Source organism: Apteryx mantelli, chromosome 26 (genome assembly GCF_036417845.1).
Source record: "Apteryx mantelli isolate bAptMan1 chromosome 26, bAptMan1.hap1, whole genome shotgun sequence".
NCBI classification, from domain to species: Eukaryota; Metazoa; Chordata; class Aves; order Apterygiformes; family Apterygidae; genus Apteryx; species Apteryx mantelli.
Window position 1 is genome coordinate 4,959,336 of NC_090003.1, and position 24,968 is coordinate 4,984,303.

The 24,968-nt window shown below is 48.7% G+C and overlaps 2 protein-coding genes across 6 annotated transcripts in view; one reads left to right on the forward strand and one right to left on the reverse strand.

Annotated features, from left to right (window-relative positions):
• NOC2L (NOC2 like nucleolar associated transcriptional repressor) overlaps positions 1-23,174 on the forward strand; it is a 60,314-nt gene extending 37,140 nt beyond the window's left edge. For both annotated transcript variants that reach the window (XM_067311208.1, XM_013959629.2), the window contains exons 15-18: positions 776-889; positions 5,848-5,983; positions 16,758-16,928; positions 19,793-23,174. In XM_067311208.1, the coding sequence (XP_067167309.1) occupies positions 776-889; positions 5,848-5,983; positions 16,758-16,928; positions 19,793-19,938 (567 nt within the window). In that variant the 3' untranslated portion in view covers positions 19,939-23,174. The remainder of the gene's footprint in view (positions 1-775; positions 890-5,847; positions 5,984-16,757; positions 16,929-19,792) is intronic.
• SAMD11 (sterile alpha motif domain containing 11) overlaps positions 22,337-24,968 on the reverse strand; it is a 139,790-nt gene continuing 137,158 nt past the window's right edge. For all 4 annotated transcript variants that reach the window (XM_067311204.1, XM_067311207.1, XM_067311206.1 and 1 more), the window contains one exon: positions 22,337-23,969. In XM_067311204.1, coding sequence (XP_067167305.1) covers positions 23,721-23,969 — 249 coding nt within the window. In that variant the 3' untranslated portion in view covers positions 22,337-23,720. The remainder of the gene's footprint in view (positions 23,970-24,968) is intronic.

Here is a 24,968-nt window from a genome sequence, read left to right on the forward strand (position 1 = left end):
AATTTCTCTTCCGTTACAGTAGACTGCATAATTTGACTTGACTACCCTGTCAATGCCTTCTCTCTAGAGCTAGAGTAGAAGTGTAGGTCTAGGGCCAAGATTGTAATAGTGAATCCCAGAAAGCACTCAGCTGATTTTAGAAGAGCCTACTGCAAGTTCCCAGCACTTCTGAGAATCGTGCCTCTTCTATAAGGGAGGAGTAGGAATCTGGGAACCCACATTTCTGGCCACCATGCTTGAAAACTTTGGTGGTCCTTCATAAGCCGAAGTGTCTTACACACAACCATATGGATGCCCCTTTTAGAGGAGCTTCTTCCAGCTTTAATAGCAGGTCCAGCGCTGTCCTGTAGGTCTTCTCCTTTGATGAACCTTATGCCCTGCTATACTTCATCTGTCTCTCCGCTGTGATTCAACGTTTGTGACACTGGTATCCTGTGCTGTTGCACTAGTAAGCTGTTGCATTGGCCAAGCTTTCCTTTTGTCCTTTGGCATTCTTTGATCTCTCTGCAGAGCCCAAGCATTGCTTTACCTAAGGAGAGCTGTCAGTCACACCACTCCTGTTTTAGTAGTTGCTTAAATGACTGTGTTTGAACTCACACTTGGTCCTGCCTGCAGTCTTAGTCATGGATGCCAGTTCCAATCCAGGAACTGGGAACAGGTGGTTTGGGACAGGGTCTTAAACTCCCCTCTTGACTCCCTGTATTTGCTACATTTGTATTGCAAAACTTCTGCTTTGAACACCCTCCTTAAATTTGCATTCCCTCTCTCCACACAGGAACAATGGGAGAAGCAGATCAAAGAGGAGGGGACACCTCTGACCAAGTATTACACTCAGTGGAAGAAGCTAAGAGAGAAGGAGATACAACTGGAAATCAGTGGCAAAGAAAGAGTAAGAATGAAACCACTGACTTACTGCATATTCAGCTGTGCCATGGGAAGAAAGGAGAGCATGTCCTAGCAGCAGGACGATGGGTGGCCAAAAACAGCTCCATTGACGTGGGCTGAAGTTGTCTTGAACTGAATGGATGTGTAGGCTGTGTGTTTTTTGAAAGAGCATGGGTAGGTCTGGATGACACAGCCTAGCCAGTGTCTTCAGCTCCCTGGGGGTCTGTCTTGCTGGGATCCCTAGGAGCAATATCCATGTCCCTTGCTTGTGTCCTGTTGTTTGCCCAAGCTAGTAAGAGGTGAAGTAGTGCTAGGATAAACTTCCCGCTGACTGCTGTTTCTTTGTAAGCCTGCTTGCTGCCCAGAGTCAGTCTCGAGGCAGCTTTGTTGCTGATGGTAGTTCAACTTGACACCTTAAAGGTGTGTGAATTTCAGTGTGGGTTATCCAGTTTGGACTAACACCCAAACCTCCAGTGAAGTTCATGATTTGGCTTGGGGGCCTTGGCTGGACCTCACCTCTAGCAATGAAGCCAAGCATTATAGTTAGACACTCTGCTTAATTGCTTGGTTGTATTGGTGGTTGGGTTGTTGGTTGTTGTTTTTTTCTTACCTGTGCCAGCAATGGCACCTGGGGGCAATAGCCTTACTGTGGATGCTACTTTAGGAACAGGTGTGTGATGCAGTTTTGAATTTTAGACTCTACCCACAGTGCCTGTTCTGTGAATTCATCCCCACTTTCATAGGCCTAGCTTTCCAAGAAAGTGAGGAGGGGAAAATGCATCTGTTCTTAACAAGGGAAATATCAGAGATGGATTTTGTTTAGCAGTTTTTTGTTTCACCCATATGCATGGCTGGTTGTGAGGTGGGACTTGCTGTCTGGATGAAAGTGTTCAGACTGCCATTTCCCACATTTCCTGCCCAAGTGAAGGTTCCCTGGCCATTCCCCCGGCACTGCACTCCAGGATGCAAAAGCTGGGAGCTTGCTTAAATTAGGAGCCCAAAGGAAAGCTGTCTCAATGCTAATGCAATGAAAGTGGCTGAGCTAGGCTGTTGGCCAGGAGCAGGAAATAGATATAATTGGTGTCTCCAGCATATGGTGGGGAACAATTAAAATAATCGATGGGACATGAGGATGATTGGCTCTGAGCCAAGTCCCAGAGCATGGTAGAAGACATAGGATATCCTACGATATGCTCAGAATTGCATACCAGCCTGAGATAAGGCTGGGAGACTGAAATTCCCTGGGGCAGCTGTGCAGGGGGAACAAAAATCACCAGCAGGAGAATGTGGCCTTTGCAGAAACAAAGTTGCCCAAATGGGGCTAAGAAACAGCAAAAAAGGGATTGTTGTGAGTGGGGCTGACCTCTTAACCAAAACTGGCCCTGCTGCTGTGAGCTGAGACTCTTCTGGTACTGAAGCAGCTATCACCCGGAGGAAGGAGATAAGCCTTTTGCATAGACGAGCCCCGTGTCGTGTTAAAGGGAGGAGAGGAGTTAGAGCTCCTTGGTATAGCAGGGACCAGCTGAGGTAGAGAGCTCCCCTTTAGGGGGGATTCCTTTAGCCTAGCAAGGTTCAAGAGGATTATGCTTAAGCCAGGGGTAGGCTGAAGGGCAGTGACAGAGACCTGTTCACTCCTAGAGGAAGTGGGCTGAACAGATAAACTGTAGAGAGAGACAGATTTTGGAGTTAGCTTTCAGAAAGGCCTGTGGCTGCCTGATGTCTTTGCTTGGTGAATGGGCCTGTTGTCTCTCTCGGTGGGGACTGCTAGCTTAATGATGCAGTATTGTGAGCCCCAGCAGGAGAGTGAACGCCATGAGGCCCATTAGGGCTGGGAAAATCCATGTCCTATTAGCAGCCATTTCGGGGAGAAAATAATAACAAAAAAAAAAAATCAGCTTGTCTCTCAGCTGCTATGAGCTGGAACCTGCCTTATATAACAACGCAGACCCTGTCTGCCTGTTCTGTTTGCTTTTCCCAATGGTTTCTAATGGGATGCAGACTAATCGGCTTCGTGAGACTCAGTAGATAGTAACCCTCTAGCTGGGGATTAAAAGACTGGCCTCAAAAATTACCTAGTTACTGCTCCTGTTTGATGAACACAGGCTGTATCTGTGAGCTGTGGCTCAGTGCAAGCCCTCAATCCTTTGCTTTGTAATTGCTCCACAGCTAGTAGGAATTTCTGGTGTCTTTATTTTGAGGTGATCAACTTGAGGGTGCTCCTGTGGAGTCTCAGAAAGCTGGAGGTGGCATGACTCAGGATGATTCAACACCAGGTCCTTTTTATTATGCTCAGGTTGGGTTCAACCAGTACTGACGTCACTCAAAACTGGCTGCTTTGGGAAATGAGCGCTCATGTTTGTATTTTCATAGTGCCTAAGACATTCCAAATAACAGTTTCTGCTCCCTGCTATACATGCCCTGCATAGTATACTAAGGAATTTTTTCCACAATGTCGATGGAAATCTCTCTGCTGCGCTCCCTTGAATTGAAGAAGTTAGACTCTTCCACATTCTGTGCACAAGACATTTTGTTCATACGTAGTTCCATTTTCCACTTTAAAACATACTAAGTGATATGTTCCATGGAAATATCCTACACTCCAGGTGAGTGAGGAGGGAGAATAAGGTCTTGAATGATTTTTACATTTCATTTACTGCTGCGGAAGAATAACAGTGATCAGGGTCATGGAGAACATGACTAGCAAACAGAGACTTGGGCAGTTGATGCAGCTGTTGTTTGTTGTTCACAAACAAAATTGGGTTTCTGCTTCTGTTTGCTGTTTCCTCTGTAGGGATTATGACACTTTCAACTTCAACTATTTCCTGGTTAGGCAATGCCAGACTCCTATTTAACTGTTGCTATTGCTGAAGAATGATAGCAACCAAGGCTGCCAGACAGGAACCCTGCAGACAGCATGACTCTTGGCACAGAAGAGGGCCCAAAGGTGCTGCCTGTGACTGTGGGATTGCCAGAGTTGGCACAACCTTAGTGATGATGTGCCACAGCGTACAGTCCTGAGCTCTAGCTAGAGTGACCACCTCTGGGACATCAGAGGCCTTGATCAAGACAGAGCTACTGAGGGAGGATGTGATGGTTGCGGTCTTGGGCTGCAGGAAGTGCCCATGGCTCTCCTTGAGGCTGGGGTGATGGCAGTGTCACATGGTTGAGGCACTTGCAAAGGCAAGGGCTGTATAAACTGAAAGGGATCAGATTCAGAGGCTGTGCCTGTGATCACAGCCTAACACTGGGTTAGAAACATAGCTGCTATGGTTTAGCTTCTGAGATCTTGTGTTTTATGTCTGGAGCCCCTCACTGAATCAATATTTCTGGTGCATTTCTTCCCCTCCTCTCCCCCTCCCAAAAAAAAGGTTACGGGCTAGAGCAAGTGGGAGGAATGAAGCATGTACCTGCCTTGTCCACCAGAACTGGCAGGAGCTAAGGAAAATGTTTTCATCCTATTAATTCCCCTTCCCCAAGATGGAGCTTGCAGGAGCTCAGCCACCCTGGGAAAGAGAATGGTTAAAGTATATCATTAGGTCAGCTGAGGGCAGCTGTTTGGCAGTGACTCTGAGGTGCTGCTCCTGCTGGGGTTTGCTTCCTGAGTCTATTCTCTGGCATGCAAAGGCTGCTGTTTGAAAAGCCTGTCATGTGCTGCTTTCTTCATGTGTCTTCCAGGCACAGAGACAGCTCAGCAGGTCTCTGCAGGGGCAGCAGGAGGAGAGGCCTCTCATAGTGGAATAGAGCAGGTGGGAAAATGGTTTAAAATTAGGACCCTGCAAATGGTAGTTGGTGCTTTGCTCCCCTCTCCCCTTCTCTGGCCAGCTTCTGACTTTCCATCCTAGTGCTGCAGGTTATTGCTTGTAAGTGCTCAGCTCCCAGAATCAGTATTGCCCAGCTGGGGACCATAACCATGAAAATGGCTGGGAGAATTTGCTGGAATTGGCTGCAGGAGCAAACGTGTGTGTGTCTCTATCTCTGCTGAGAGCTGCCTTTCTATATGGAGTATGCTTTGCTGCTGCTCCTGCTGGGGGAAGCTCATGGGAGGGTTGAAGTGACTGTGGTCAGAGAGGAGTGCATCGAGGGGTGGTCTGATGGGTGGGAGAGAGCAAATGAGTTATTAGTCGCAGGGCGAATGTTTCCAAGCAGGCTAATGTGTGCTAATGCATGAGTGCTTCCCAGGAGGTGTGCAGCCAGGCACAGGCAACGGGCAGCTGATGTTCAGAGAGCACTTGGGATTTAATTTGCATTCCGATTATCTTCGTCCTGCTGGCATGAGGCCTTGCAAGTAAATCCTCCTCCTAATCCCCCTCCGGAGAGGTGTAAAGAGCAGTGAGGTGGTGTCGGTTGCGAGTGCTTAATGGCATTGATATTGGCTGTGTCTGCAGCAGCAAGGCTTGGCCCACTGAAGTCCATAAGGGCTAGCAACAGGGGAAGCTGTGGGGTAGACGTATCTTAAGCATCTTCAACACCTTGCCATTTAACTGTGCTGAAATCTGCAGCCAAATAGAAGGTTATAGCTGCCACAGATTTTGCCATTGGTGCAGAACTGCTGCTTCAGAGGTGACCAGCACAGTCTGGCTTGATTGTACTTGGCTGCCCAAGCTCATATGGCCTGCATGGCTTTCTGTCCAGAGATCTAGGACAGCCAGCTTGTCATGGATGTCTTGCATTTTTAGCCATGCCAAGCTATCAGTAGTAGATGGCTCATTAGCAAAAGTAGTTCATTGGGTGAAGATCAGTAGAGCAGTGGTGCTTTGCACACATCATTCACCTTTGTAATTGACTCACAGATGTGTCTGTTGTTCCCCTACTTGGCAACAGCCAGACACGACCCTTGCCTCTTGGCCATGTGGCTTGCACATACAGAGCAAAGCCAAGCCCCTGTGTTTAAGCTCAGCATCGTATGTTTAAAAGTACAAGCTAAGGTTGCTCTAACTGTTGGTTTGGGTTTTTTTTTTCTAGCTTGAAGACTTGAACTTCCCAGAAATTAAACGTAAGAAGCAAGATGAAAGGAAGGAGGAAGATAAGAAGGAATTCAAGGACCTCTTCGAGCTGGACAGTGACTCTGATGAGGAAACTGTTGGATTCCCTGTGAAAGGTATGGGACTGGGGCTGGGCATGTGTTCTCCTTGCTCAGATTTCTCTATGGTGCGGGGCAGTACGGCTCTACCCCAAGGGAGATGTATGTTGGCCATGTTTGATTCAAAAGATTTAGTGACATGGAGAAAGAGCACAGCATGATGATGCCTTTTGGAGACTTTTTAAAGTGGCAGACAGAAGCTAGTTGGGAGGCTTTCATCTTTCTCTCCCTCCCCTGCTCTGTCACTCCAGCTCATTTTAAAGCCTGCATTAGTCTTTGTTTCCCTACATGACCCATACCCTCTCCTCCCCTCAGCACCTTTCTTTTGTCACAGAGACTGACCCCAGCCAGGGAGCTGGAGAGCCAGGGAATGTGTGGCTGAATGTAAAGCCTGTTCTCAAAGGCTTCGGAGAAGTAGCTCCAGTTCATACTATAGTTTTCCAAAGAGTCAAGTTCTCCTTGTGCTCATAACCGGTGCGGGTTCTGGGCAGTAGCCTGACCTTAGAGAGTCTGGGGTGTTTGCTGTCCTTTTCCATAGTGAGTGGAGGTGCAGAAATGCATGTTTCATTTCCCCACCTATAAAGTAGGAATAAGAATGTTGTTCTACCCGACAGCATGCCAGGACCTTCTCTTTACACATTATTGCAAACAATGAAACAATGGCTATCGCAGGGGCTGGCTACCAGAATCTTTGCTGCAGCAAGGGTTATCCTCTCTGTGCATGTACTTACGATTTATTTATTTTCTAATGACTGACATTGCAAGTATTCTTGATGAGCCAAGAAAGTTATGAATCTCTAGAGAAAATGGAGTGATATCACTCACTGGCTGTGACCACGAGGGGGCCACAGTAAATTGTGGAACCTGCCTAAAAAGTTCGCCGTGTGGTTTGGAGAGAAACTTAGATTGTCTTTTTGTAATTTGGAGATTTTGAGATATTGCAGGTTTTCTAAACGTGTTGTCATTCATATCCTACTAGGGAGACTTGCAAGAATGTAAGGTTTTCCTGTTTTGGGGGAGATTTGATCTGCAGGTAAAGTCCTAATCTGTCACACACATTGTGAGGTGTGAGGGTAAATCCTGGGAATTACCACAGAAACAGATGAGTGTTGTCTCCTCACAGGTGTCTGATACAGGAGGAGGAGGAAATGGTCAGAAAACTTATTTGACAGCTTGAGGTTGAAGTCAGTGAATTTTTGTAGGAAGGATAGCGAAAGTGAGGACATGACCCAGCAAGATACCGAGAGATCAGTGTCACATCCAAATGGGTTGCTGAGATATCGCCTTGAGATCTGGGGTTGTCCTGCAGGCTGAACAAATTAATGCCTTAGAAGAATCCCCATGGCTTCTAAAAAGGCAGGGATAGCTGCAGTTCAGGAAGCAGGTTGCTAGGAGCCAGGGAAACCCAGGGTTTCTTCCTGGACCTCCAAGCAACTGGCTTTAGGCATTCTTGGGAGGTTCCTTGGGCTGCTGGTCCTTACTCAGGGATTCTGGGAATACATGAGTATCCTAAGGTGAATGAGGCACATATGTGACAAATGTTATTGATGATACAAGATGAGGTCTAGGGCAGCTATCTGGCTGATACCCTACTTACGCAGGTCTTACCTTGGTGCTGGTGCTTACCTGCTCACTGCAGAGTACGCTGAATGTAAAAGTTTACAGCCTACATGTTAGGCCCAGCTTTGCCCCACTGCTCGTGTGTGTGCTTATGACATGTGTCTGTGAGGTTCTTTGGCCCCTTGTGAAGAGAGTGCAAATGAAGATTAAAGTCCATGTGATATCAAAGGGCTCTCCCTGCTCTGTTTGCATGAGTCCGTTCACTGTGGTATCTAGTGACTGAGCATGTATCAGCACTGCGGCAGTGTCAGTAATGGCCTTGCCTTCCAGCATTCCTGGGTCAGCTGCCTCTCCATAGCCTTTGTTCTTAGTAGGGTGTTTTCTGAAGGGAGGGAACAGGCCCTGAAGGCCACTTCCATCTCAAGGAGCAACTTTGCTCAGCCCCCACCATGAATCCTGAGGCTCTGGGTGGAGACAGTGGAGCACTTGGTCTGTACTGTAGTGTAGGGTGAAGTCCCCTCCAGGCAATGATGTGACTGCACAGTGAGAAAGGGACACAGAACAGGGAGGCTGGGAAAAGTGCCTGTGTCTTGGGAGATGCATACAATGTGCTCTTGTTCTTACTCCGTGTGGGGTGTGAGATGTTCCCAGCCATGTTCTGCATTCAGTAACTGTCAGGGTTGGCTGCAGATGCAAGTCAGAGAAGCCAGTGTTTCAATTTGCTGCAGTTCCCTGTGTTTGTGGCCATTGTTCTACTGGGTGGCCAAATGCAAGGGAATTTGGGAGGTCCTGTGGCTACTGTGGCCTGGGTGTTTACTTTTTTACCTGTGAGGTTTGAGGGCATAACAATCTCCTCTTCCTTAAATATGGCAAAAGGAGAGTTTGGGACAAAGGAAGGACGTTGGTTCATCTTGAAGCATTCAGGCTGCTTAAAAACATAGCTTCTAACCCTTACCATCCCCTTCCTCAAACTCTCAAGCCACAGAAGTAGCCTGCTCTGGCTTGGATGTGGGGACTGGTTGACTACAAGGATGGAAGAGAGAGTAGGACCCCTGAAATCAGCCTCAAACTACTTCTAAGAGAGCCATGTTGAGCAGCTGATGGCAGAAGTCTAGACAGGAGGAGGAGACTACCCTGGACCTTCTAGGAGAGGAAAATAAGAAATGTAGCTGGGACTGCCCGGTGATGCTGACCTCTCCGTACAGTGACAGGGAGAGGCCGGATGCAAAGCAGGCAGGTGTTATGAAACTAACTGTAGCATTGGCATGTTGTGGGAGTCTGGGAAAACTCATAGTCACCTCTCCAAAACAGAGTGGCAGAGAAGGTCTGGGCAGATCAGCTGTTCTGACGCAGCACTGCTTCCAGACATGGGCAGGAAAAGATGGGGCTGGTAGGCTGTGCCCTCCTTGCTCTAGGAATGGAAGCAGGGACATGGTTTGGGAATGCTAAGGATGATGGGGGAGAAGAACAAGAGGCTCCCTGAAAAGCTCAACCACACCCAGAGATGTGCATGTTCTCCTCATTAGGCTTTGCAGTGGCACACAAAACTGTTCAGTGTTCTTACCAGAAAGAGCCAGTTCCAGAGCTTTACCTCCTGGGGATGTGTAGGTCTCTGCAAAGAATTGGGAGGGAGGGAGGAACTTCTGGATAGGAAGGAACTTATTGCCAGAAAAGTCCCAGATACCTAGCTGCAGAAGTCTGGCTGTAATTCATCCTCCTAGGCTACCCCATGGGTTCTGTCTGTGGGGACTGTTGCTCTGATCTGGAAGACTTCCTTCCTCCTGATCATTGCTACCTAAAAGTGTAGATTTTAGAACTTGCAGCTGGTGTAGCGTCATTGTGGCTTTCTGGTGAGATGTGGGGATATGGAGCATAGTGAAAACACTTCCCATCCCTCAGCAACCAACATATTTGACCTGGCAAAATCTTTCCTCTGTTGACAGGATGTTCTTCTTCCTATTTGTGGTTGTTTTGGCCAGTCAGGTCCTTGGCCAAATTCAGAGAGTAGAAAATTGTTAAAAGCCAGGAAATTTCCAAGTTCGTGTTATTTAGCTGCTGTTCAACTCACCCCCCACCCCCCACACACCCCGCTTCTTTTGATTTTTATTAAGTATTGCATCAGTGAAATGTTGATTTCAGTTCACCCTGTTTCTTTTCTCTGGAAAAGGGTAGACCTGGAGAGCAGCTAGATTTTTTGAATTAACCATTGCTGGCCAAAGCATCTCGCTCATTAACTAACTTCTATCTCAAAGGCCTTTGTATTTTTTAGAGCAGAACAGGCTTCTGAAGAGCTCTTTGCAATCAGTTTGAAGAAGTCTTAAAATGGAAAACAGTCAGTAAAGGGAAATCTGTTTTAGGGAATGAAAAGGGTAGGTGAGCCTCCCCAAGAGGAGTTGCATGGCTAATTGACACAAATGGGTGAGTCCGCATAAGCCTGGCCCTGAAACATGCATGTCCTCTTGTCTTTGCTTGGGGGGGGAGGATGGAGTGGAGTGGAGGAGAAGTAATTGAGGGAAGGGATGGGCAGCATTGATGTGAGCCGTAGCTGAGTCAGCTCATGCAGGATGCAAAGCTTTCAAGCTTCCAGCTGACCCTCTGAATTCACCAGGAACTGTTTAGAGTTGATCACATGTATGGGTGGGCAGGATCAGGTCCTTTCAAGGCCCCAAGCTTGTCCACATAAAAAGTAGATGTGTTTAGAAGTGAGTTGTGTACAGATAGACACATGCTGTATGTGCTGTTGTCATGGGCTGGTTTTACAGTTTTCCTAAGCTTTAAGCTTTGCAGAATGAGCAATGCAGTCTGTGCCCTTGTGTGTTTGTGGTGACTGCAGAAACAACACACATTGGGACTGAGTGAGTCTGAGCACTTGTAGCAGCAAAGATCTCCAAGGCAACATAATGACTGTCCTTTGTCTCCCAAACATTTTTGGAGTCTGAGCCTCCAAATGAGTATCTCCATCTCTCACGCACTCTCCTGGTAACCTGTGCCTCCAGGGCCCCAGACATGGACACTTGGTGAAAGCTGTTTTGCACTTCAGGTCTCTAGTTTCCTTGTGGAGAAAGGTGTGTAAATGGAGGTTGGAGAAACAGGGTATGAATAACCAGCCAGGATGTGGCTTGCCACAACCTGGTGTGGATGTTGGGGCAGAGTCCTTAGCTGGAGGATGATACAGCATCATCATCTTCCCTGAAAGGTATCTCCAGCCCCTGGAAGGGTTATAGTATGACATGGACATCTCCAGCATTAGCTGTTTTGGGAGATGGTCTGTAGCCCCACTAATGTGGGCAAGGGAGTGTTCTGAATAGCCAGCTCCAGGCATGGCCAAGAGCAAGGTGGCAGGCCTGGGGTCAGTGAAGGTGCCTCGGGGCCATCCTTTTTGCCCTGTCCCTTTGCACCTTCCCTGCTCCGTACAGGCAGGAAATGAATGGCATGTTTCTCCCAAAGTAGTGGGCGTGAGGAGCTCCCTGTTCTCCCAGTTTCTGTCACTCCTCATTGCTGGAGGGTCAAGGGTAAATATTGAAAGGTGCCCCTGCACAGGAGAGGAGGGTAATGGGTAATGTGCAGTTCCTGTTGTCCTCCAGCAGCACTGGTGCAGTTGTGTATTACCTTCCATCCTGCTCTGAGGGTGTCCTTCTTGTCTACCTTCACCTTTACCACAATCTCCAGCTGTGCTGTAGCAGAGAGAGGAGATTTGCTGCTTCCGGCTCCAGGCGCTGCTGCAGGAAACAGCCACGAGCAGTTTGGTGTTTGCAGCTCACCAGCCCTTGGCCCTGCTCTATGCTGTTCCCAGATGGGAACCAACCACCCCCACTCCCCTCCCACTGGGGAGCAGGAGCAGCAGCAACATCTGGTAGATTCACCCCCTCCAGAATCCTCCCAGAGCAGTGTCCTGCCCTGAGCAAGCAAGGAGGGGCTAGTGGGGGCTGCACTAGTGTTGAATAGGAAGGGATCCTAAAGCAGAAATTGGGGAAACTGCAGCACAGGTCAGGGAGGAGATTCAAATGTGGTAGGTTCCTATGGGGAGAATCAGCTTGTACCTAACATTATGGCAGTGTATTCTTACAGGGCAAGTGCTCCTGGAGGTCTCAGTGGGAGCCCAGAGTGATTCAGAGGAGAGCGCCAACTCCAGCCAGATGTTACAGCCTTGAAGCTTTCTTCTCTTCAGCTTCAGGGCAGAGCTATAATTGCCTGTGTTGACAAGAGGGATTAGAGGCAAATGCATAAAGATGCAGGTGCAAGGCTAAACACCTCAAGAGTTCGTGCAGTGTATGGAGCTACCAGGGAAGAGTATTCAGTGTATTCAGGGGAGGGGAGGTTACAGGGCAGTCAGTGGCTTAGAGACATTCTGAGCTGAGGATTGCAAACAGACCACTTTGTTTGATAGCCGCGGATGGTTGGTTCACCGGATATACCTGATTCTAGTTATTATTTTGGCTTCCACAACATCCTCTGGTAATACATTCCACAACTTTAACTTAAATATTATATGAAAAGGACGTTTTCATTAAGCCCACTGCCCAGAGAATTCACTGAGCAGCCTCTTGTGCTAGCTACAGCCATCAGCGTGCCTTAATGAACCATGCAGGATCCAGGCGTAAGTCTAACTCTTCAGTCTTCTCTTTAGTTCTTCTGAATCATAAACCCTGTTTTGCAGTAGGCCAAAGATGAAAAGCTGATAGTAGGCCATCCACTCCCTTTGTCCTGGGCCTCCTTACTAGTCCCTCAGGTCCTGCAGGATCCAGCAATAGCTAAGTTCTCTGATCTTTCCCTACCTTAACCTTGGCCTTAACAGTAGGTCAGAGGCTCACAGCAGCCAAAAACCTGATAAGCCATTTGTCTTTAACAGCAGCAGCCCTTTTCCTAGCTCTGTAAACCTTGCAGTAACCAATAATAAAAGCAAGGTCTTCAATCTCTTCTTTCCTAAGTCCGAACCCTGACTTCAGCATTTGCAGTAGGCCGCAGAGCCATGATAGCAAAATGCGTCCTATCCATGTGAATCTTCATTCTTGCTTCTCGGGCCTTGCAGAATCCGTTAATGGATGAATCTCTTCTGAATGCAGCTCCAATTCCAGTGTGAGACTACCAATAATAAGCCATTTTGTTGTCTGGTGTCACATTTATAAAGGTCTCATTGTTTTTCTTTGTGGTTCAAGCTGCTAGCTTTGTCAGTACCAGCACTTCTGTTTATTTTTAGGGCCTTCTGAAAGAATGGGGAGGATAATGCACAATTCTTAGGAATGAAGTCAGTCAGTTCATCAGCACAACTCTTTATCCGCTCCTTTCAGAACCTGGAAATTGGGAGTGCTGGCTAGCTTTCTGTCAGTGCATCTTGCATTGCACCGGGAAACCTCAACCAGGATCAGTTTTGGGTGGGTGCTGCATAGACCACTGGAGAGGTGTACTCTTTACTCAGAGATTTGGTCTGATTAATTGAGACATAAGCACCAGAAGGGGGAATGACATGTTGTCACAATTGGAATGGGATTTGAGACAGGAACTTGAGCTCACATCTCTAGGATTCCAGCATAGTGGTTCTTCTACGAGGCCACGCTGCCTGCTGGCCATCTGTCCCTTTGCTTCATTTTGGTCTGCACGCGATTGGAAATTGTGTAGGAATAAATTATAAGCAGTGTATTGATGCCAGCAGCAAATATGGCTGCACAGCAGGAAAGGGAGGAGAGAAATGAATTTGCAATTGTTTTTTCATCTTAGGATCTGAAGGGGGATTCCCCCTACTCCTGCCTTGTGCTTTGTGCAGGTGGAGCTGAAAGCTGCGTGCTAATTTCAGCAGGATTGGACAACCCCTATTCCCCTTTCCCCGAGGGGTCAACAAAGGCGGTGAACGCAAAGAGTTCTTCACGTCAAGGCGAGCTGCCCTTTGGAATGGAGGCAGGAGAGACCCCCTTTGCTTAGGTCTCTGCAGGGTCCGAAGAGGGAGGAGAAACAAGTTTGCACGTTTCAGGAGCGACCCAGACAGCAACCATGGAAAGAGCCAGGGGCTGGCGAGGAGAGAGTGTGGATTTGATCAATCGATGTGTAGAGGTGGGGGTGGGGAAGTTCATGCATTCCTCTCATTTACCAGCTGACAGATCTCTGGGAGGAAAGGCAGTTGCTCCTGGAAATTATTAATGGCTTGGAAAGAGGTGCTGGACTGCCTCGTCATGAGGCAATTAAAGGCGAGAGGGAGTGTGGCTGCAGCGTCTCTCTGGGCCTGGGTGTAATGAGTGATCTGTCCGTATTAGGTGTTGGTGTGCCTCTAATGAACTTGAACAGCTTTCTTCACTTATCCCTCACGTAATCATATTGCATCAATATAATGCCAGGCTGGTGGGGGCCACGAGTGTGGAAGGAGAGATCAGACATTTTCATTTGCTAACAGAATAAGCATGGCCCTTCTCAATGGCTAGTTTCCTGCTGTGTGCAGTCAGCTTGAGGATCCAGAGGCAGAGTGAGGAGGAAGAGGGGAAGCACTGGATAACTGGAACACTGTAAGCATTGTCTTCTCCAAATCTCCCTTGTCTGGTCCATCTCTTGCCATTGGTTCCTTTCCCTCTCTGCTCCTGCTCTCCCTTGACTGCAGGAGGGCTCTGGCGTGGCTTCTGAGAACATGGCTTTGAGGTTCTGATTTGGCAGATGTAATTGTAATGTTGGTCAGGGCCTGTCAGAGGCACCTATGGGGCTCAGGTAGCTGGCTTTTGCTGGGCACCATTGGGATGTTCACAGTGCCCCATGAGGAAGCCCTACTGCTATAAACTGAAAGAGAAGGTGGCTTTGGGACAGGATGCTGCTGTGCCCAACAGCTCGGCTGCCTTTGGGAGAGCATCCTCAGATTGCCTGTCTCCTTGGCAATAAGGAGTTTATCGTGGATCTTAGTCTGCCTTGCTTTGCCCTGTTCTGACACAGAGGGAGAAGAGCAAAGCTGAGGCTGCTGCCTTTGTCCAAGAGGCCAGAGAGCGTGTTCTTGGGAGGCATGGCACAGCAGCCCAGTAGGTAAAAGCCAAGCCTTTCTGAAAGGATTGCACTGTCCCCTGAAATCTCTTGAGAAATGACCTGGAGGTGAGGCTTGGAGCCCACCCTCTGCATGGTGTGAGTCCTGCCAGGTGGGCTGCAAGCAGAGCATTTTCATTCCCTAGCTCATGCATCCCTGCTCTCAATTCTGCCCCAGCTTTGGCCTGCTAGAGTTGTCCATGTGGTTGTGGGAATGAGTGCAGGCCGTACAGATGCTCTTCTGCCTCTTCTGCTCAGCGATGGTGAGTGCTGAGCAGAGAGGAGAGCTGACGGCACTTCAGGCTCTGCAGCAGAAGTGGCACAGTAGCCATGGGAATGGTAAGCTACTATATGCTTCCGTTTACCCATCCCTAGAAAGAGGATTGCCTGTTTCCCAGGAGGTGGCAGGCTGAGTTCACTGCTCTGCCAGTGCTTGGTCATCTTGGTGCGTGATAGGCCCAAGACACCCAGTGGATTCCAGGTTATGGGGTGTCACCTTGGGAGCCTGCCACTTGGGAGCCTGATGGTGTTTCCAGCTGCAGCAAAGGGATTCAGCTGTTGATGAGGAGGTAAACATTTGTGACTTTCCTTTTGAGGAGCTAGTTTGTATCTGTAAAACCTCATTGAAAATTTGGAGTGCTGGAGTCCTGTTGATACTTCCGCCTCAGAAGATGGCAAGCTTGAGTTCTTCAGGAGATTGCGTTGGAGTGTTTGTGCCTGTGTGCGCTGGTGGAAAGGGAGGCAGGGGCTGAGATTAGGGGAGGAGGAGGGCAGGAGGCTGGAAAAGCTTAGTACAGTCCTCCTAGCGGCTGCTGCCTGTGTCATAACATGTAGGAATGACCCAAAGGCCTCATATCCAGTTCCCACCCACAGCTGGTTTCTGTGTGTACTCTCAGAGGAGCTGGGAGCTGGTGCTGACAGTGCTTTTGCTAGTACTGCTTGATGGATGGGAGCATGCCCCCCTCAGTCGTTGCCTGGGCAGCAAGAGGCTGCTCAGGTGCCCATCAATATGATCTCGTGCAGTGAATAGCACTGCAATCCATCTCCTGTGGAGGGGATGCTCTCTGCATGGCTGCAGGCACATGTGAGAACTCCATGCGTTGAGATGTAGCTTCCAGTCCCTGGGGGGGCAATTGCACAGAAGCTGTATGCTGGCAGAGCTGACAGATTGGTGAAAGGAGAGCGAGCAGGGTGATGATGGGGAGCTGAGAGCTAGCAACCAACTTATTAATGGCTTTGTATCCAGTTCAGTGACCAGCATAGGTCAGCTGCTGAGGAGGGAGGATGGGGCAAAAAATAGATGCCATTGTGGGGCCCAAGAATCGCAATGTGAGAAAGATGTATAGACAGTTTCCAAGCAGAGAGTCTGGAAGTGTGAATAAGTGACTTCTTCAGCAGCTTTGTGAGCAGGAACAGGCAACCTGCAGCAATGAGCTGGGCTTAGCTCAGGGGTGATGGCTGCAAGGAGGCAAGAAGAGGATGCTGGTTCTTCTGCCCCATCTATACAGAATTTGTATTCTGTCATTTAAATGCATGGTGACTTGCACCCTCAGGAAGAGGGAGAAGCACTCCTCCACTGACATGAAGTCAGTGTTAGTAAAAGGAGTCTGGTTCCAGCAGCTCAGAGGCAGATGCTTTTCCCACAGGCCAGGCATCCAGAAGCTCTTCACACTTCCTCCCAGCCTCGCTTGGAGGCTCTGGCTAGCCATCTGCAGTGATGTTGTTCCTAGACCTTTCTGTTGTGACTAATGCAGGGAAAAAAAGGTTTTAGAAGGATGCCCTGAACCAGAAGGTCTGCCCAGAGCAGCTACGTACAATCACTGAGAGGTGGGTATACACAGGCACTGTTTCTCAGTAGAACCAGTCATGACTTATTCCTACTCCTCATTCATGTCTGTTCAGTAGGCCTATTTTTTCTCACTGTGCTGTGCTCTCAATCTTCTCCTAGCTTTCTTTTCCTATCTCTGTTTGCCTTCTGGCCTTCCCAGCCTCTAGCAAATGCCTCTGAAATAGTATCCTGCTCTGGGCCTGTAGCTGGGCACCTCCAGTGCAGGGGGACATGGCTTCTGGAGAAACCTGGCAGGAAAAACTGTCTGCTGAATTTCCCCTTTAGTGCGTGTAGGACTGTACTCCTGAGGATGAATGCAGGGATGGTGGTACTTTGCCCTTTTTGTACACTGCCTGCATGCATGCTTGAGTGCTGCTCTTTATAATTCCATTTACATAGTAAAAATAATTACAGGTAAAGCCAAGGCCAAGCAGGCATCAGGAGCAAAGGAGAGTCCAGATGACAGTTCAGAAGCAAGCAGCAAGGAGGACTACGGAGAGGACGACGACGATGATGATGAAGAGGAGGGAGAGTACGAAATCGAGGAGGATGAGGAAGAATTGGAAGAAGACGGTGACTCAGATGGTAAGTAGTGCAGCTGGGCAAAGGGGAAGGGCAATACTGACAGCACTGGTTGCCAAAGGCTCCTTTGCAGTCTGAGGGCTTCCCTACAAAGGAACTGTCTCCTCTTTCCCTGCTTGCTGTTCTGAGCTGCGGGGTGTAAGGAGGGATTTTTACACATGCGCATAGCCTGGTCAGGGAGACCTTGCAGTTCTGAGTCCATACTGAGAAGAGAGCGAAAGGGTTAAGGTCTTTGCAGCCCTTGCTCTAACAAGCCACCAGTCCCTTTCATCTCTTCTCAGAGGCTCCCTGCAGAGAGGCTCAAACAAACTCTTGAAGTACATACAGCCTACCCCAACAGGGTACAGAAACCTTGCTTTAAGGCACTGCACAGGTTACGCACGCATGGGGAGGGGGCACTTCACATTTCATCTGAGCAGTGCCCAGGGTATGGGGTGCTGCAAAGGTGTAACCCTTTAGTTGCTGCTTCTCAGCAGCCCCTCTGAGGACAGGACTGGTAGGAGAGCTTGTCCAAGCCCTGCATTCATCCGGTGTTTCTGCACTGAAACAGTTGGTGGTATTTGCCAGGATGTGTACAGGCCCTGCTAGAACCAATGGCTTCACTCTTTGCTGGTCCTGATCACTTTTGCAAGTTAGTAGCTGCTGCCCAGAGACAGAAGCAGTAAGGGTAGTGGGTGTCAGCAGGAGAGGCCACCAACTCAGCATGCTTCTAGCAAGAACAGCTGTCTAAAAAGCTACTGAGAACCTCCCCAGCTGCCAGCTGTGTCACCAGGGCCTTGATAGAAGCCAAACCAGGCTTTGCTGCAGCTGAGGAGAGAATATCTTCCCCTTCTGTCCGTCACACAGAGCCACAGCCAGCTAGAGAGCCTGCTCAGCACCCCAACAGGGTGCAACTAACCATGTTCAGCTCAGTCCTGCCTGCGCCTGCCAAGTCACTCTGCTGCTAACTTAGCAGAGGCAAGCTGGGCCTGCCAGGAGCTTTGGCTCCTGTGGTGTTCCTTTGCCTTTTTTTCTTTTTTTTTTTGCCACTTGCTTAGGCCTGTGTATTAGAGGGCCAAGCCTCCTCTCGTCTGCATGCCATCGGGTGTGATATGTGGTTGTGGGGAACAGCCACACAAGCGCCTGTGTGCAGGCTTTCTTTACTAGTTTGGGGAGTAGGAAGAGCAGGAAGAGGGAAGGAGTCCAAGCGAGAGCAAAACCCGACTGATTTAGCATGGCAGATGGCTGTGGCTTGGCATACACACCCAAGCCTCAGCGCCCAGAATAGATGAGTATTTGATGCATGTTCTGACAATGCTGTAAAGGATAAGGAGGGAGCTTTTCCCCCCGCTGCCTGTTGGAGTACTCAGACAAGCTGAAGGAAAAGCACTCGTCCTTGGTGTCTGAGAGAGTGGGAACTCTGACCTTCCCCTCCTTCCCCCGTAATGGCAGCTTCCGTCCCTCTGGGCTGTGGGAACATGGAGTAAAGCCAGTGGAGACTCTTGGTGCCTGGACACACAGCTGTAGCAGGAGTGATGTTCAGGGCAGGATGCTCCTGTCCTATGGCACTTTTTCAGCCATCAATCAGGCAGGGCAGACAGGCAAATCCTCCCCTCCCAAGTCTTAAGCTCTGTGCGTTATGCATCCCTGTTGTGTTTTTTACCAAAACACACATGCACACAGCCTGGTCTGGCAATGGAACAGTGAAAAGCTTAGGTCCCTGGCTGCTTCCCACCCTCCCGCAGGCCAGACTCTCAGGAGCTGTGTGATACCCAGCTGCAGCTCTGCACTAGCTGTGTGCTCTTACCAGCCCAGCGCTTTAAGCTTAAACCTATTGAGGCAAAGGTCTGTGCTTCTCTGACCTGAAACAAGGAGCTCATTTGTGTTTCTCCAGCCCAGTAATGTTTCTTACCTTTGGCTATTGCTACAGGTAGATCTGGACTCCAGGCACAAATAGGTTAAATGTTGGTGAAGAGAGGAAAACATTGCCCCTGCTCTCAGTACCCTGAACAGGCAGTTCTGTAGTCCTGGTGCTTTGGTGTTACCAGCAAGGTGTTGAAAGGTCTGAATTGTCCTGAGCATCCAGCCTAGTCTGGGCAGCCAGAGCTGGCTTTTTGTCCTTGCTGGCGAGCGGGCTGAACTGCTGGAGCCTGGCAGCTGATCCGGGGAGTGCTTTGGAGAGGAGAAAAGGTAGCCGCGTTCCACAGCCGTGGCTCCTGCCCCCTGCGTCTCCAAACCTGCGAGAGGCTGAGGGTGCAGGACAGGAGGCAGGCACTGGTGCTGAGCTGATGGTTTTCTAGCCGAGCCTAAGCAAGAGGCTCTGCAGGGCTTCCTGGAAGCAAGGTGACAGAAGCTCGAGTCACCCTTCTGGAATGAGAGGGAGGGGCACCGGCAGTGGGGACATGTACAGTCCTGCATGGCCCCTAGAAACCAGTTCTCCCTTGTGCTCTCCACTATTGAAATGCTATTTCAAAAGGAGGGGGCTTGTGGCTCATTTTGCAGTTGGAGTCTTTTGTGGTTACCTACGACAGCCGTTTTCTGTCAGATCCTAGCACCGAGCCTGATACCTCTGGTGAGGCAGACGGACCTGAGCTGTTAGGGCTGCAGGTTTGGAGACACTGCCTACCTTGTCCCTGCAATTCTTCCCGTTTCTCATTTTTGCCTCAGGCACAACAGTTAGTTAGCTTTCCACTCCCATCTCCCCAAGTGCTTCAGAGCCAGTGCTGTGCTGAGCACCCTGCAGCGCTCTCCTACTGCTATCTGGGAGCTGCAGCGGCGCCGATAAATTAATGAGTGTCTGGGATTAATTAGCAATGAGTTGCCTGCACCTGCCTCACTCTCTCTCCCAGTAAAGCAGGATTTACACCTCTCACTCTTTCCACCCACAGAGGAAGCCAAGGAGGCCTCACAGGTTCCCCAAGGGTCACGGAAGCAGAGACGCTACACCAGCGGGATGTCACGAGCTGACCTCGAACAGCTAGCCCAAGGAGAAGAGGACATTGTAGAGGACTTAGCTTTCTCTGATGATGACTGAGAGCCTTCACAGCCACCCCTCTAGGAATAGCCCTTACAGAACTGCTGCCTTCTGGATTACTCAGCTTTCAGCACCTGGAGCTGGTTCTCAAGGAGGTGGTAAGAGCTGGGGACAGCTGGGGGGGGGAGGCCAGTCATAGGTGCCTCCAAGGACTTTCTCGGTGACACAGCAAAGACGCTACTTGGACTTTGAAGCTTTTTCCAACAGCTATGTTTATGGTAACAGTAAAATCTGTGGTCACATCAAGGCCAGTAAAACTACTCAGTGAAGGTAATAAAAAGTCCTTATTAAAATCCACTGCTTTAAATAAAATAGGGTTCAGTTTCAGCTCCTGCTGGGAGCATAAAGGAGCTGACCAAGGGGAAGGACGGGTTATTTAGCTAAGGGACCTCCTGTCTGTTAAGCCACCCAACCATGTGGCCCCCTCCTTGCGGGCTGTGCTGCCATGCACATCTGCTAATCCCTCCCTTTTGCCAGGAAGTGCTCAGTGATTGCATAGAGAGTTCAGAGCTTTGTAGCTTCCATGCAACTGGAAGCCTTTATCAATCATCGCCATCAGAAGCAGCTCAGTTCAATCGTACATGCTCACTGTAAGTATGCTGCAGAAAGTTAATTTTAAGTGCCCTGAGATATTGGAGGGGTGCAGGGAATGCGGACAGGGAGTAGGAGTAAGGAAAGAAAAGCCTAATAATGTTGGTAATATACTTTCATTTTGTGCTGTCTGCTGGATTTGCCCCAGATACATTCACTTAGCAAACCAAGGGATGACCAGTTTGAGCCTGAGTTTTGTAACAGACCTACTGTTATCCATTGGGGCATAAAATCTCACCCCTTTCTAGGGCCAAGCCTAGCTGCCAGTGCTGGTGGTGAACGCAGCTTTGTACCATGAGCCCTGCAGAACAGTAGTGCTGAGTGCAGGCTGTCTTGGGCACCTCGGCCCTCGTTATTGCCTCAAACCCAACCACCACATCACTTAGGCAGCTTCTTGATGAAGCCTGCAGGTCCTCATGTGTTTTCTGTAGTAGTTGTGCTTGTGGAAGGATATTGTGTGGCTCAAAAAGTTGGATAAAGGCAATTTTGATCTGCTGGCAAGATATAAACAACTTAGCTCTTAAGAAAGACTACTGTTAGTTTGCAGTACTGACAGCTAGGAAGCAGACTGGTTTGGAAAATAAACTGGAAATGGAGGGGATTTGCTGAGAGAGGTAGGAAAAGTTAAGTATTCTTAGGGCATATCTGACAGAATCACTCCTTAGAATTAACTGTGCATTGCAAGGGCATCGGTCTTTGTTAATGCAGATTTTTGGAAAAGAAGATGGAGGGGCAGAACTAAACAGGATCTTTGTTCTTCTCTGTCACCGTTCAGTGAGGTCACTAGCTATCTATCTGTCAGCACTAGGGGTGGCCAGGCTACCTGCACAGACTTGTTCATCTCTGCCTTCTGCACTGCCTGCATGTTTCCCTCCAGGCATTCTTACTCCTGCACACTGCAAGAGTACAAGAGGCTTTTTTAGAAACATTTTAGAAGTACAACGTTTCCTTTTTTTGAAGCTGCATTTTCATGAAGTCAGAAGAACCACAGCTCAGAAACATGCCTTATTGCAAATAAAAAGGATCCAGAAAACCCAAATGTGCTGTAGCCTGGCTAACATGCTCCCTCTCGCCTGCATGTGTAAGTGATAACAACTCAGAGATAGTTATGCTCTTCCTGTCCTAGACTGAGTGCTGCTCCTTTCCTGCTCCCAGACATCATTACTGCACAGGTAATTACTGCTATGTACAGTGTCGTGGGGTGTTTGTTTCATTCAGGGCTTTTGAACTGCAGTTACAATAATTACTAGACATGCCCTCCCAAACTTGCGCCAAGACACCCTTTGTCCCATAAGGGGGAGGAAGAAACCTTAGAAAATAATGTCTTTTTTATTATTATTATTTATAGCCTACTCTCAGGGGCCAAAGCTCCTGCTGTTTCATTAGGGGAGTTGGAAATGCGCAGGACTCAGGTTGCCTACTGCAGGTAACCAAGCCTGTGTCTTCAGGCAATTTATATATATGAGAGCCTGGCATATGATGGCAAAAATGAGAATTATAAGGCCCTCCCTCCAAGAAAGAAAGTTTAAACTTATCTTTTCTTCCAAAAAAGAAAGAAAGAAGTTGCTTTGTCTCCTTTCTCTCACTTCTTAGCTGGGCAAGATGATTTCTGGCATTTGGCAACGGTGAACCAAACCTTAGAAGGGGTTTTAGGCTGGAAGTGTAGCAGCTCCAATGCACCAAGAGTACCAGCATCAGTAGTAAGGCATATGGTCCAAGTGTACACACAGTGAAAGAAAGGAAACTTTTGGGGCATAGCAACCATATGCATATGCAAGGGCTCAGGAAGCTAGGTACCATTTGTAAATTAAGTGTTTTTCTTTTTTATTTAAATTGATTGCTGGAAAGCATTTTATCGTGATGTGATGGATAATGACTTTTTTTTTTTTTTTTTTTTTTACAATATAAAGAAGCTAATGTACCACCAAGCTATTTTGTAAGAAAAAAAACGGTAGCACGTGCAATGTTTAAACAAAAGAAAGAGAAGGGGGGGAGAGAGAGAGAGAGAGAGAGAGAAAAAAAAAAAGTACCACATGTGATTGTTGCTCACAACTGTACAAGTCACAGGAGGTCACCCCCAGGAGCTACCATCTCATTCACAGTAGTAAAAACTCTACCCATTGTTTATAGCCTGAATCCCCCCAGCATCCTTCCCCCCGCCCTCCCCCGGGCACACACAGGTATCTGTCTCATGGTCCACAGCAGGCCAGAATGTGCAACTACATCCACCTCTGTAACAAGGCTTTAAAAAGAACAGAAACAACCGTACGAACAAAAAAACCCAACTGTATAAAGAAGTCCGTTGTACACGTGCAGGAGAAAGGGGGCCACACTGGAGACCTGTGACCCTTCATCCCACCCAAGCACACAGTCCTTATTTCTCATCTTCTTTAAAACAAAATATCTAACCAAAAAAAATCCTCTGCAGGGTTGGAGCATAGTCAGTCCATTCTCTGTGTGCGCTGAAAGGGACAAACATGCCAGGGGAGAGGGCAGCCCCCAGCCCGTGGGACAGCACTGAGCCGCCTGTGCCGTACCATCCGCACTTAAGTAAACATGGACCGGAACTTGCCTTTTTTTTCTTTTTTCTTTTTTTTTTGTCTGTCTTTGGTATTATTTTAAAAGTTGCTAGAGATGCATAGACACCTGAATGAGGAACTGAGTACAGTTTCCAGGGAGGAGGAGATATCAGGGAAGGAAGGGGCTGTTGGTTTCATTTTCCATGGGTTTTTTTTGCTCAGGGGTGCTGAGTACCACTGGGAGGAGCAGTGTCCCTTTCCTTTCCCTTCCAGTCTGGAGTCACACCCAGAGGTTCTTGAAAGCCATGTTCCTTTGAAGGCAAAGAAGAGTGTTCATTCCCTGGCTGCAGCTCTCCGCCTCAGACAGGTGAGAGGTGTGGAAGGGAATGAGAGTGCTACCATCGTCCTCCAAGAATCGTTTTCTTTCTTTCTCTTCACTTGCGTTGTCTCAATACATCTTTGGATAGTTTTCTTTTCTTCTTTCCTTTCCTTTTTACAGTTTAAAAACTTTTTTAAACAAAAAACAAACGCACCCAAAAAACTAAAACCCTCCCTTCCTCACTCCTATGTCTCACACTGCTGAGGGAGGCTCTCCTGGTCTCTCAAAATGCGTTACCTTCAGTTTGTCCAACTGAATGTCAGTTCCAGAAGCAGTTAAGAGCTGTCCTGCAGTTAAGATGGCAGTTTTGTGGTGTCGTTGATCCCAGCAATGATGGAAGAGTTTCCATTTTCCTGCTTTGGTGAGATGCGGCTGGCTGAGGGGAGGCCACTGCTGAAAGGGGAGGCCACGCTTCCCGTGGAGGATGGCCGGAGATCAGCTGGGGGCAGGTCCCGCTCCGGTGGCCGCAAGCCAGGAGGTTGCAGGGGGAAAGCCATGGGGAAGCCTGCCATGTACAGAACTCTGCCCACCCTCTTGGCAACCTATTAAAAAATAAATAAATAAAAAGAGAGATGAAATAAATGCAAGGGGCAAAAAGGGATGCGAATGTGCACAAGCTGTCTTCAGGAACCCACACAAGCTGCAAATCCCTGCCGCATTCCAGGTTTTGTACTGCTAAGCGAATGGAGGGAGAAGGGCTAGGTTACATCATTTGAATGAAGAGATGCCCTTCCCAACCCATCAGCTAAACCCTTTGTGCCTTACTGGAGAAGACAGAGAAGATTTCTTCCTCTTCCTTTTTCCTGAAAGACACTGTTTCTGTAATGGTGCTCCCTAGCTCCACCACGCTGGGCACTTTGGTGTGCGGCACCAAAGTATAGCTGGAGCTGCAGGGTCTGCCTGAGGTCATTTCACAGGCTAAAGGTGTGCTGGGACTTCTAGTGCAGGCCCTGCTCCTGTGCTGTGTTTTGTGTCTGAAGCCCTTGCAGAGCCCCGGGGGAAAGAAAGTGTGCAACTCAAAGCTGAACCAAGTCCAGCCCCTGATCTGAAATGATCAGAGCTCACTGTCTCATAAAGGGATTACGGAAACTTGGAGCCTGTTTACCTGGCTAGATACGGCTGGCATGGACTACTGTGATAGCGTTCTTCATCCTTCATGGAGCCGGTGGCGATAAGCAGCAGTTCCCAGGCCACCTCTGCTATACTAGGCATTGGGATCACTGCTGTCTGGGTCTGCCCTCAAGTGTCAGGTGATGATGAGGGCTGCCAGCGCTATTAGTCCCTTAACAGACACCACCACATAGACACGTCCTTAGCGCTCTTCTGCTAACCCAGCCTGAAAACAACCCCTGAGCTGTGTGCGGCGCAGTACATGATGCCCACTTTTGAAGAGCAGGAACTGCTCTAATGGGAAGGGCGGAGGAGAAGGAAAAAAGCTGGCTACAGGGTGGCTGCTGTTAACTGCACAGGAAACTATACGCTTGCAGCCTCTCCCTTCTTCCAGTGCCGAAGAAACCTCTCCTGAAGCACTTCTCACCTCC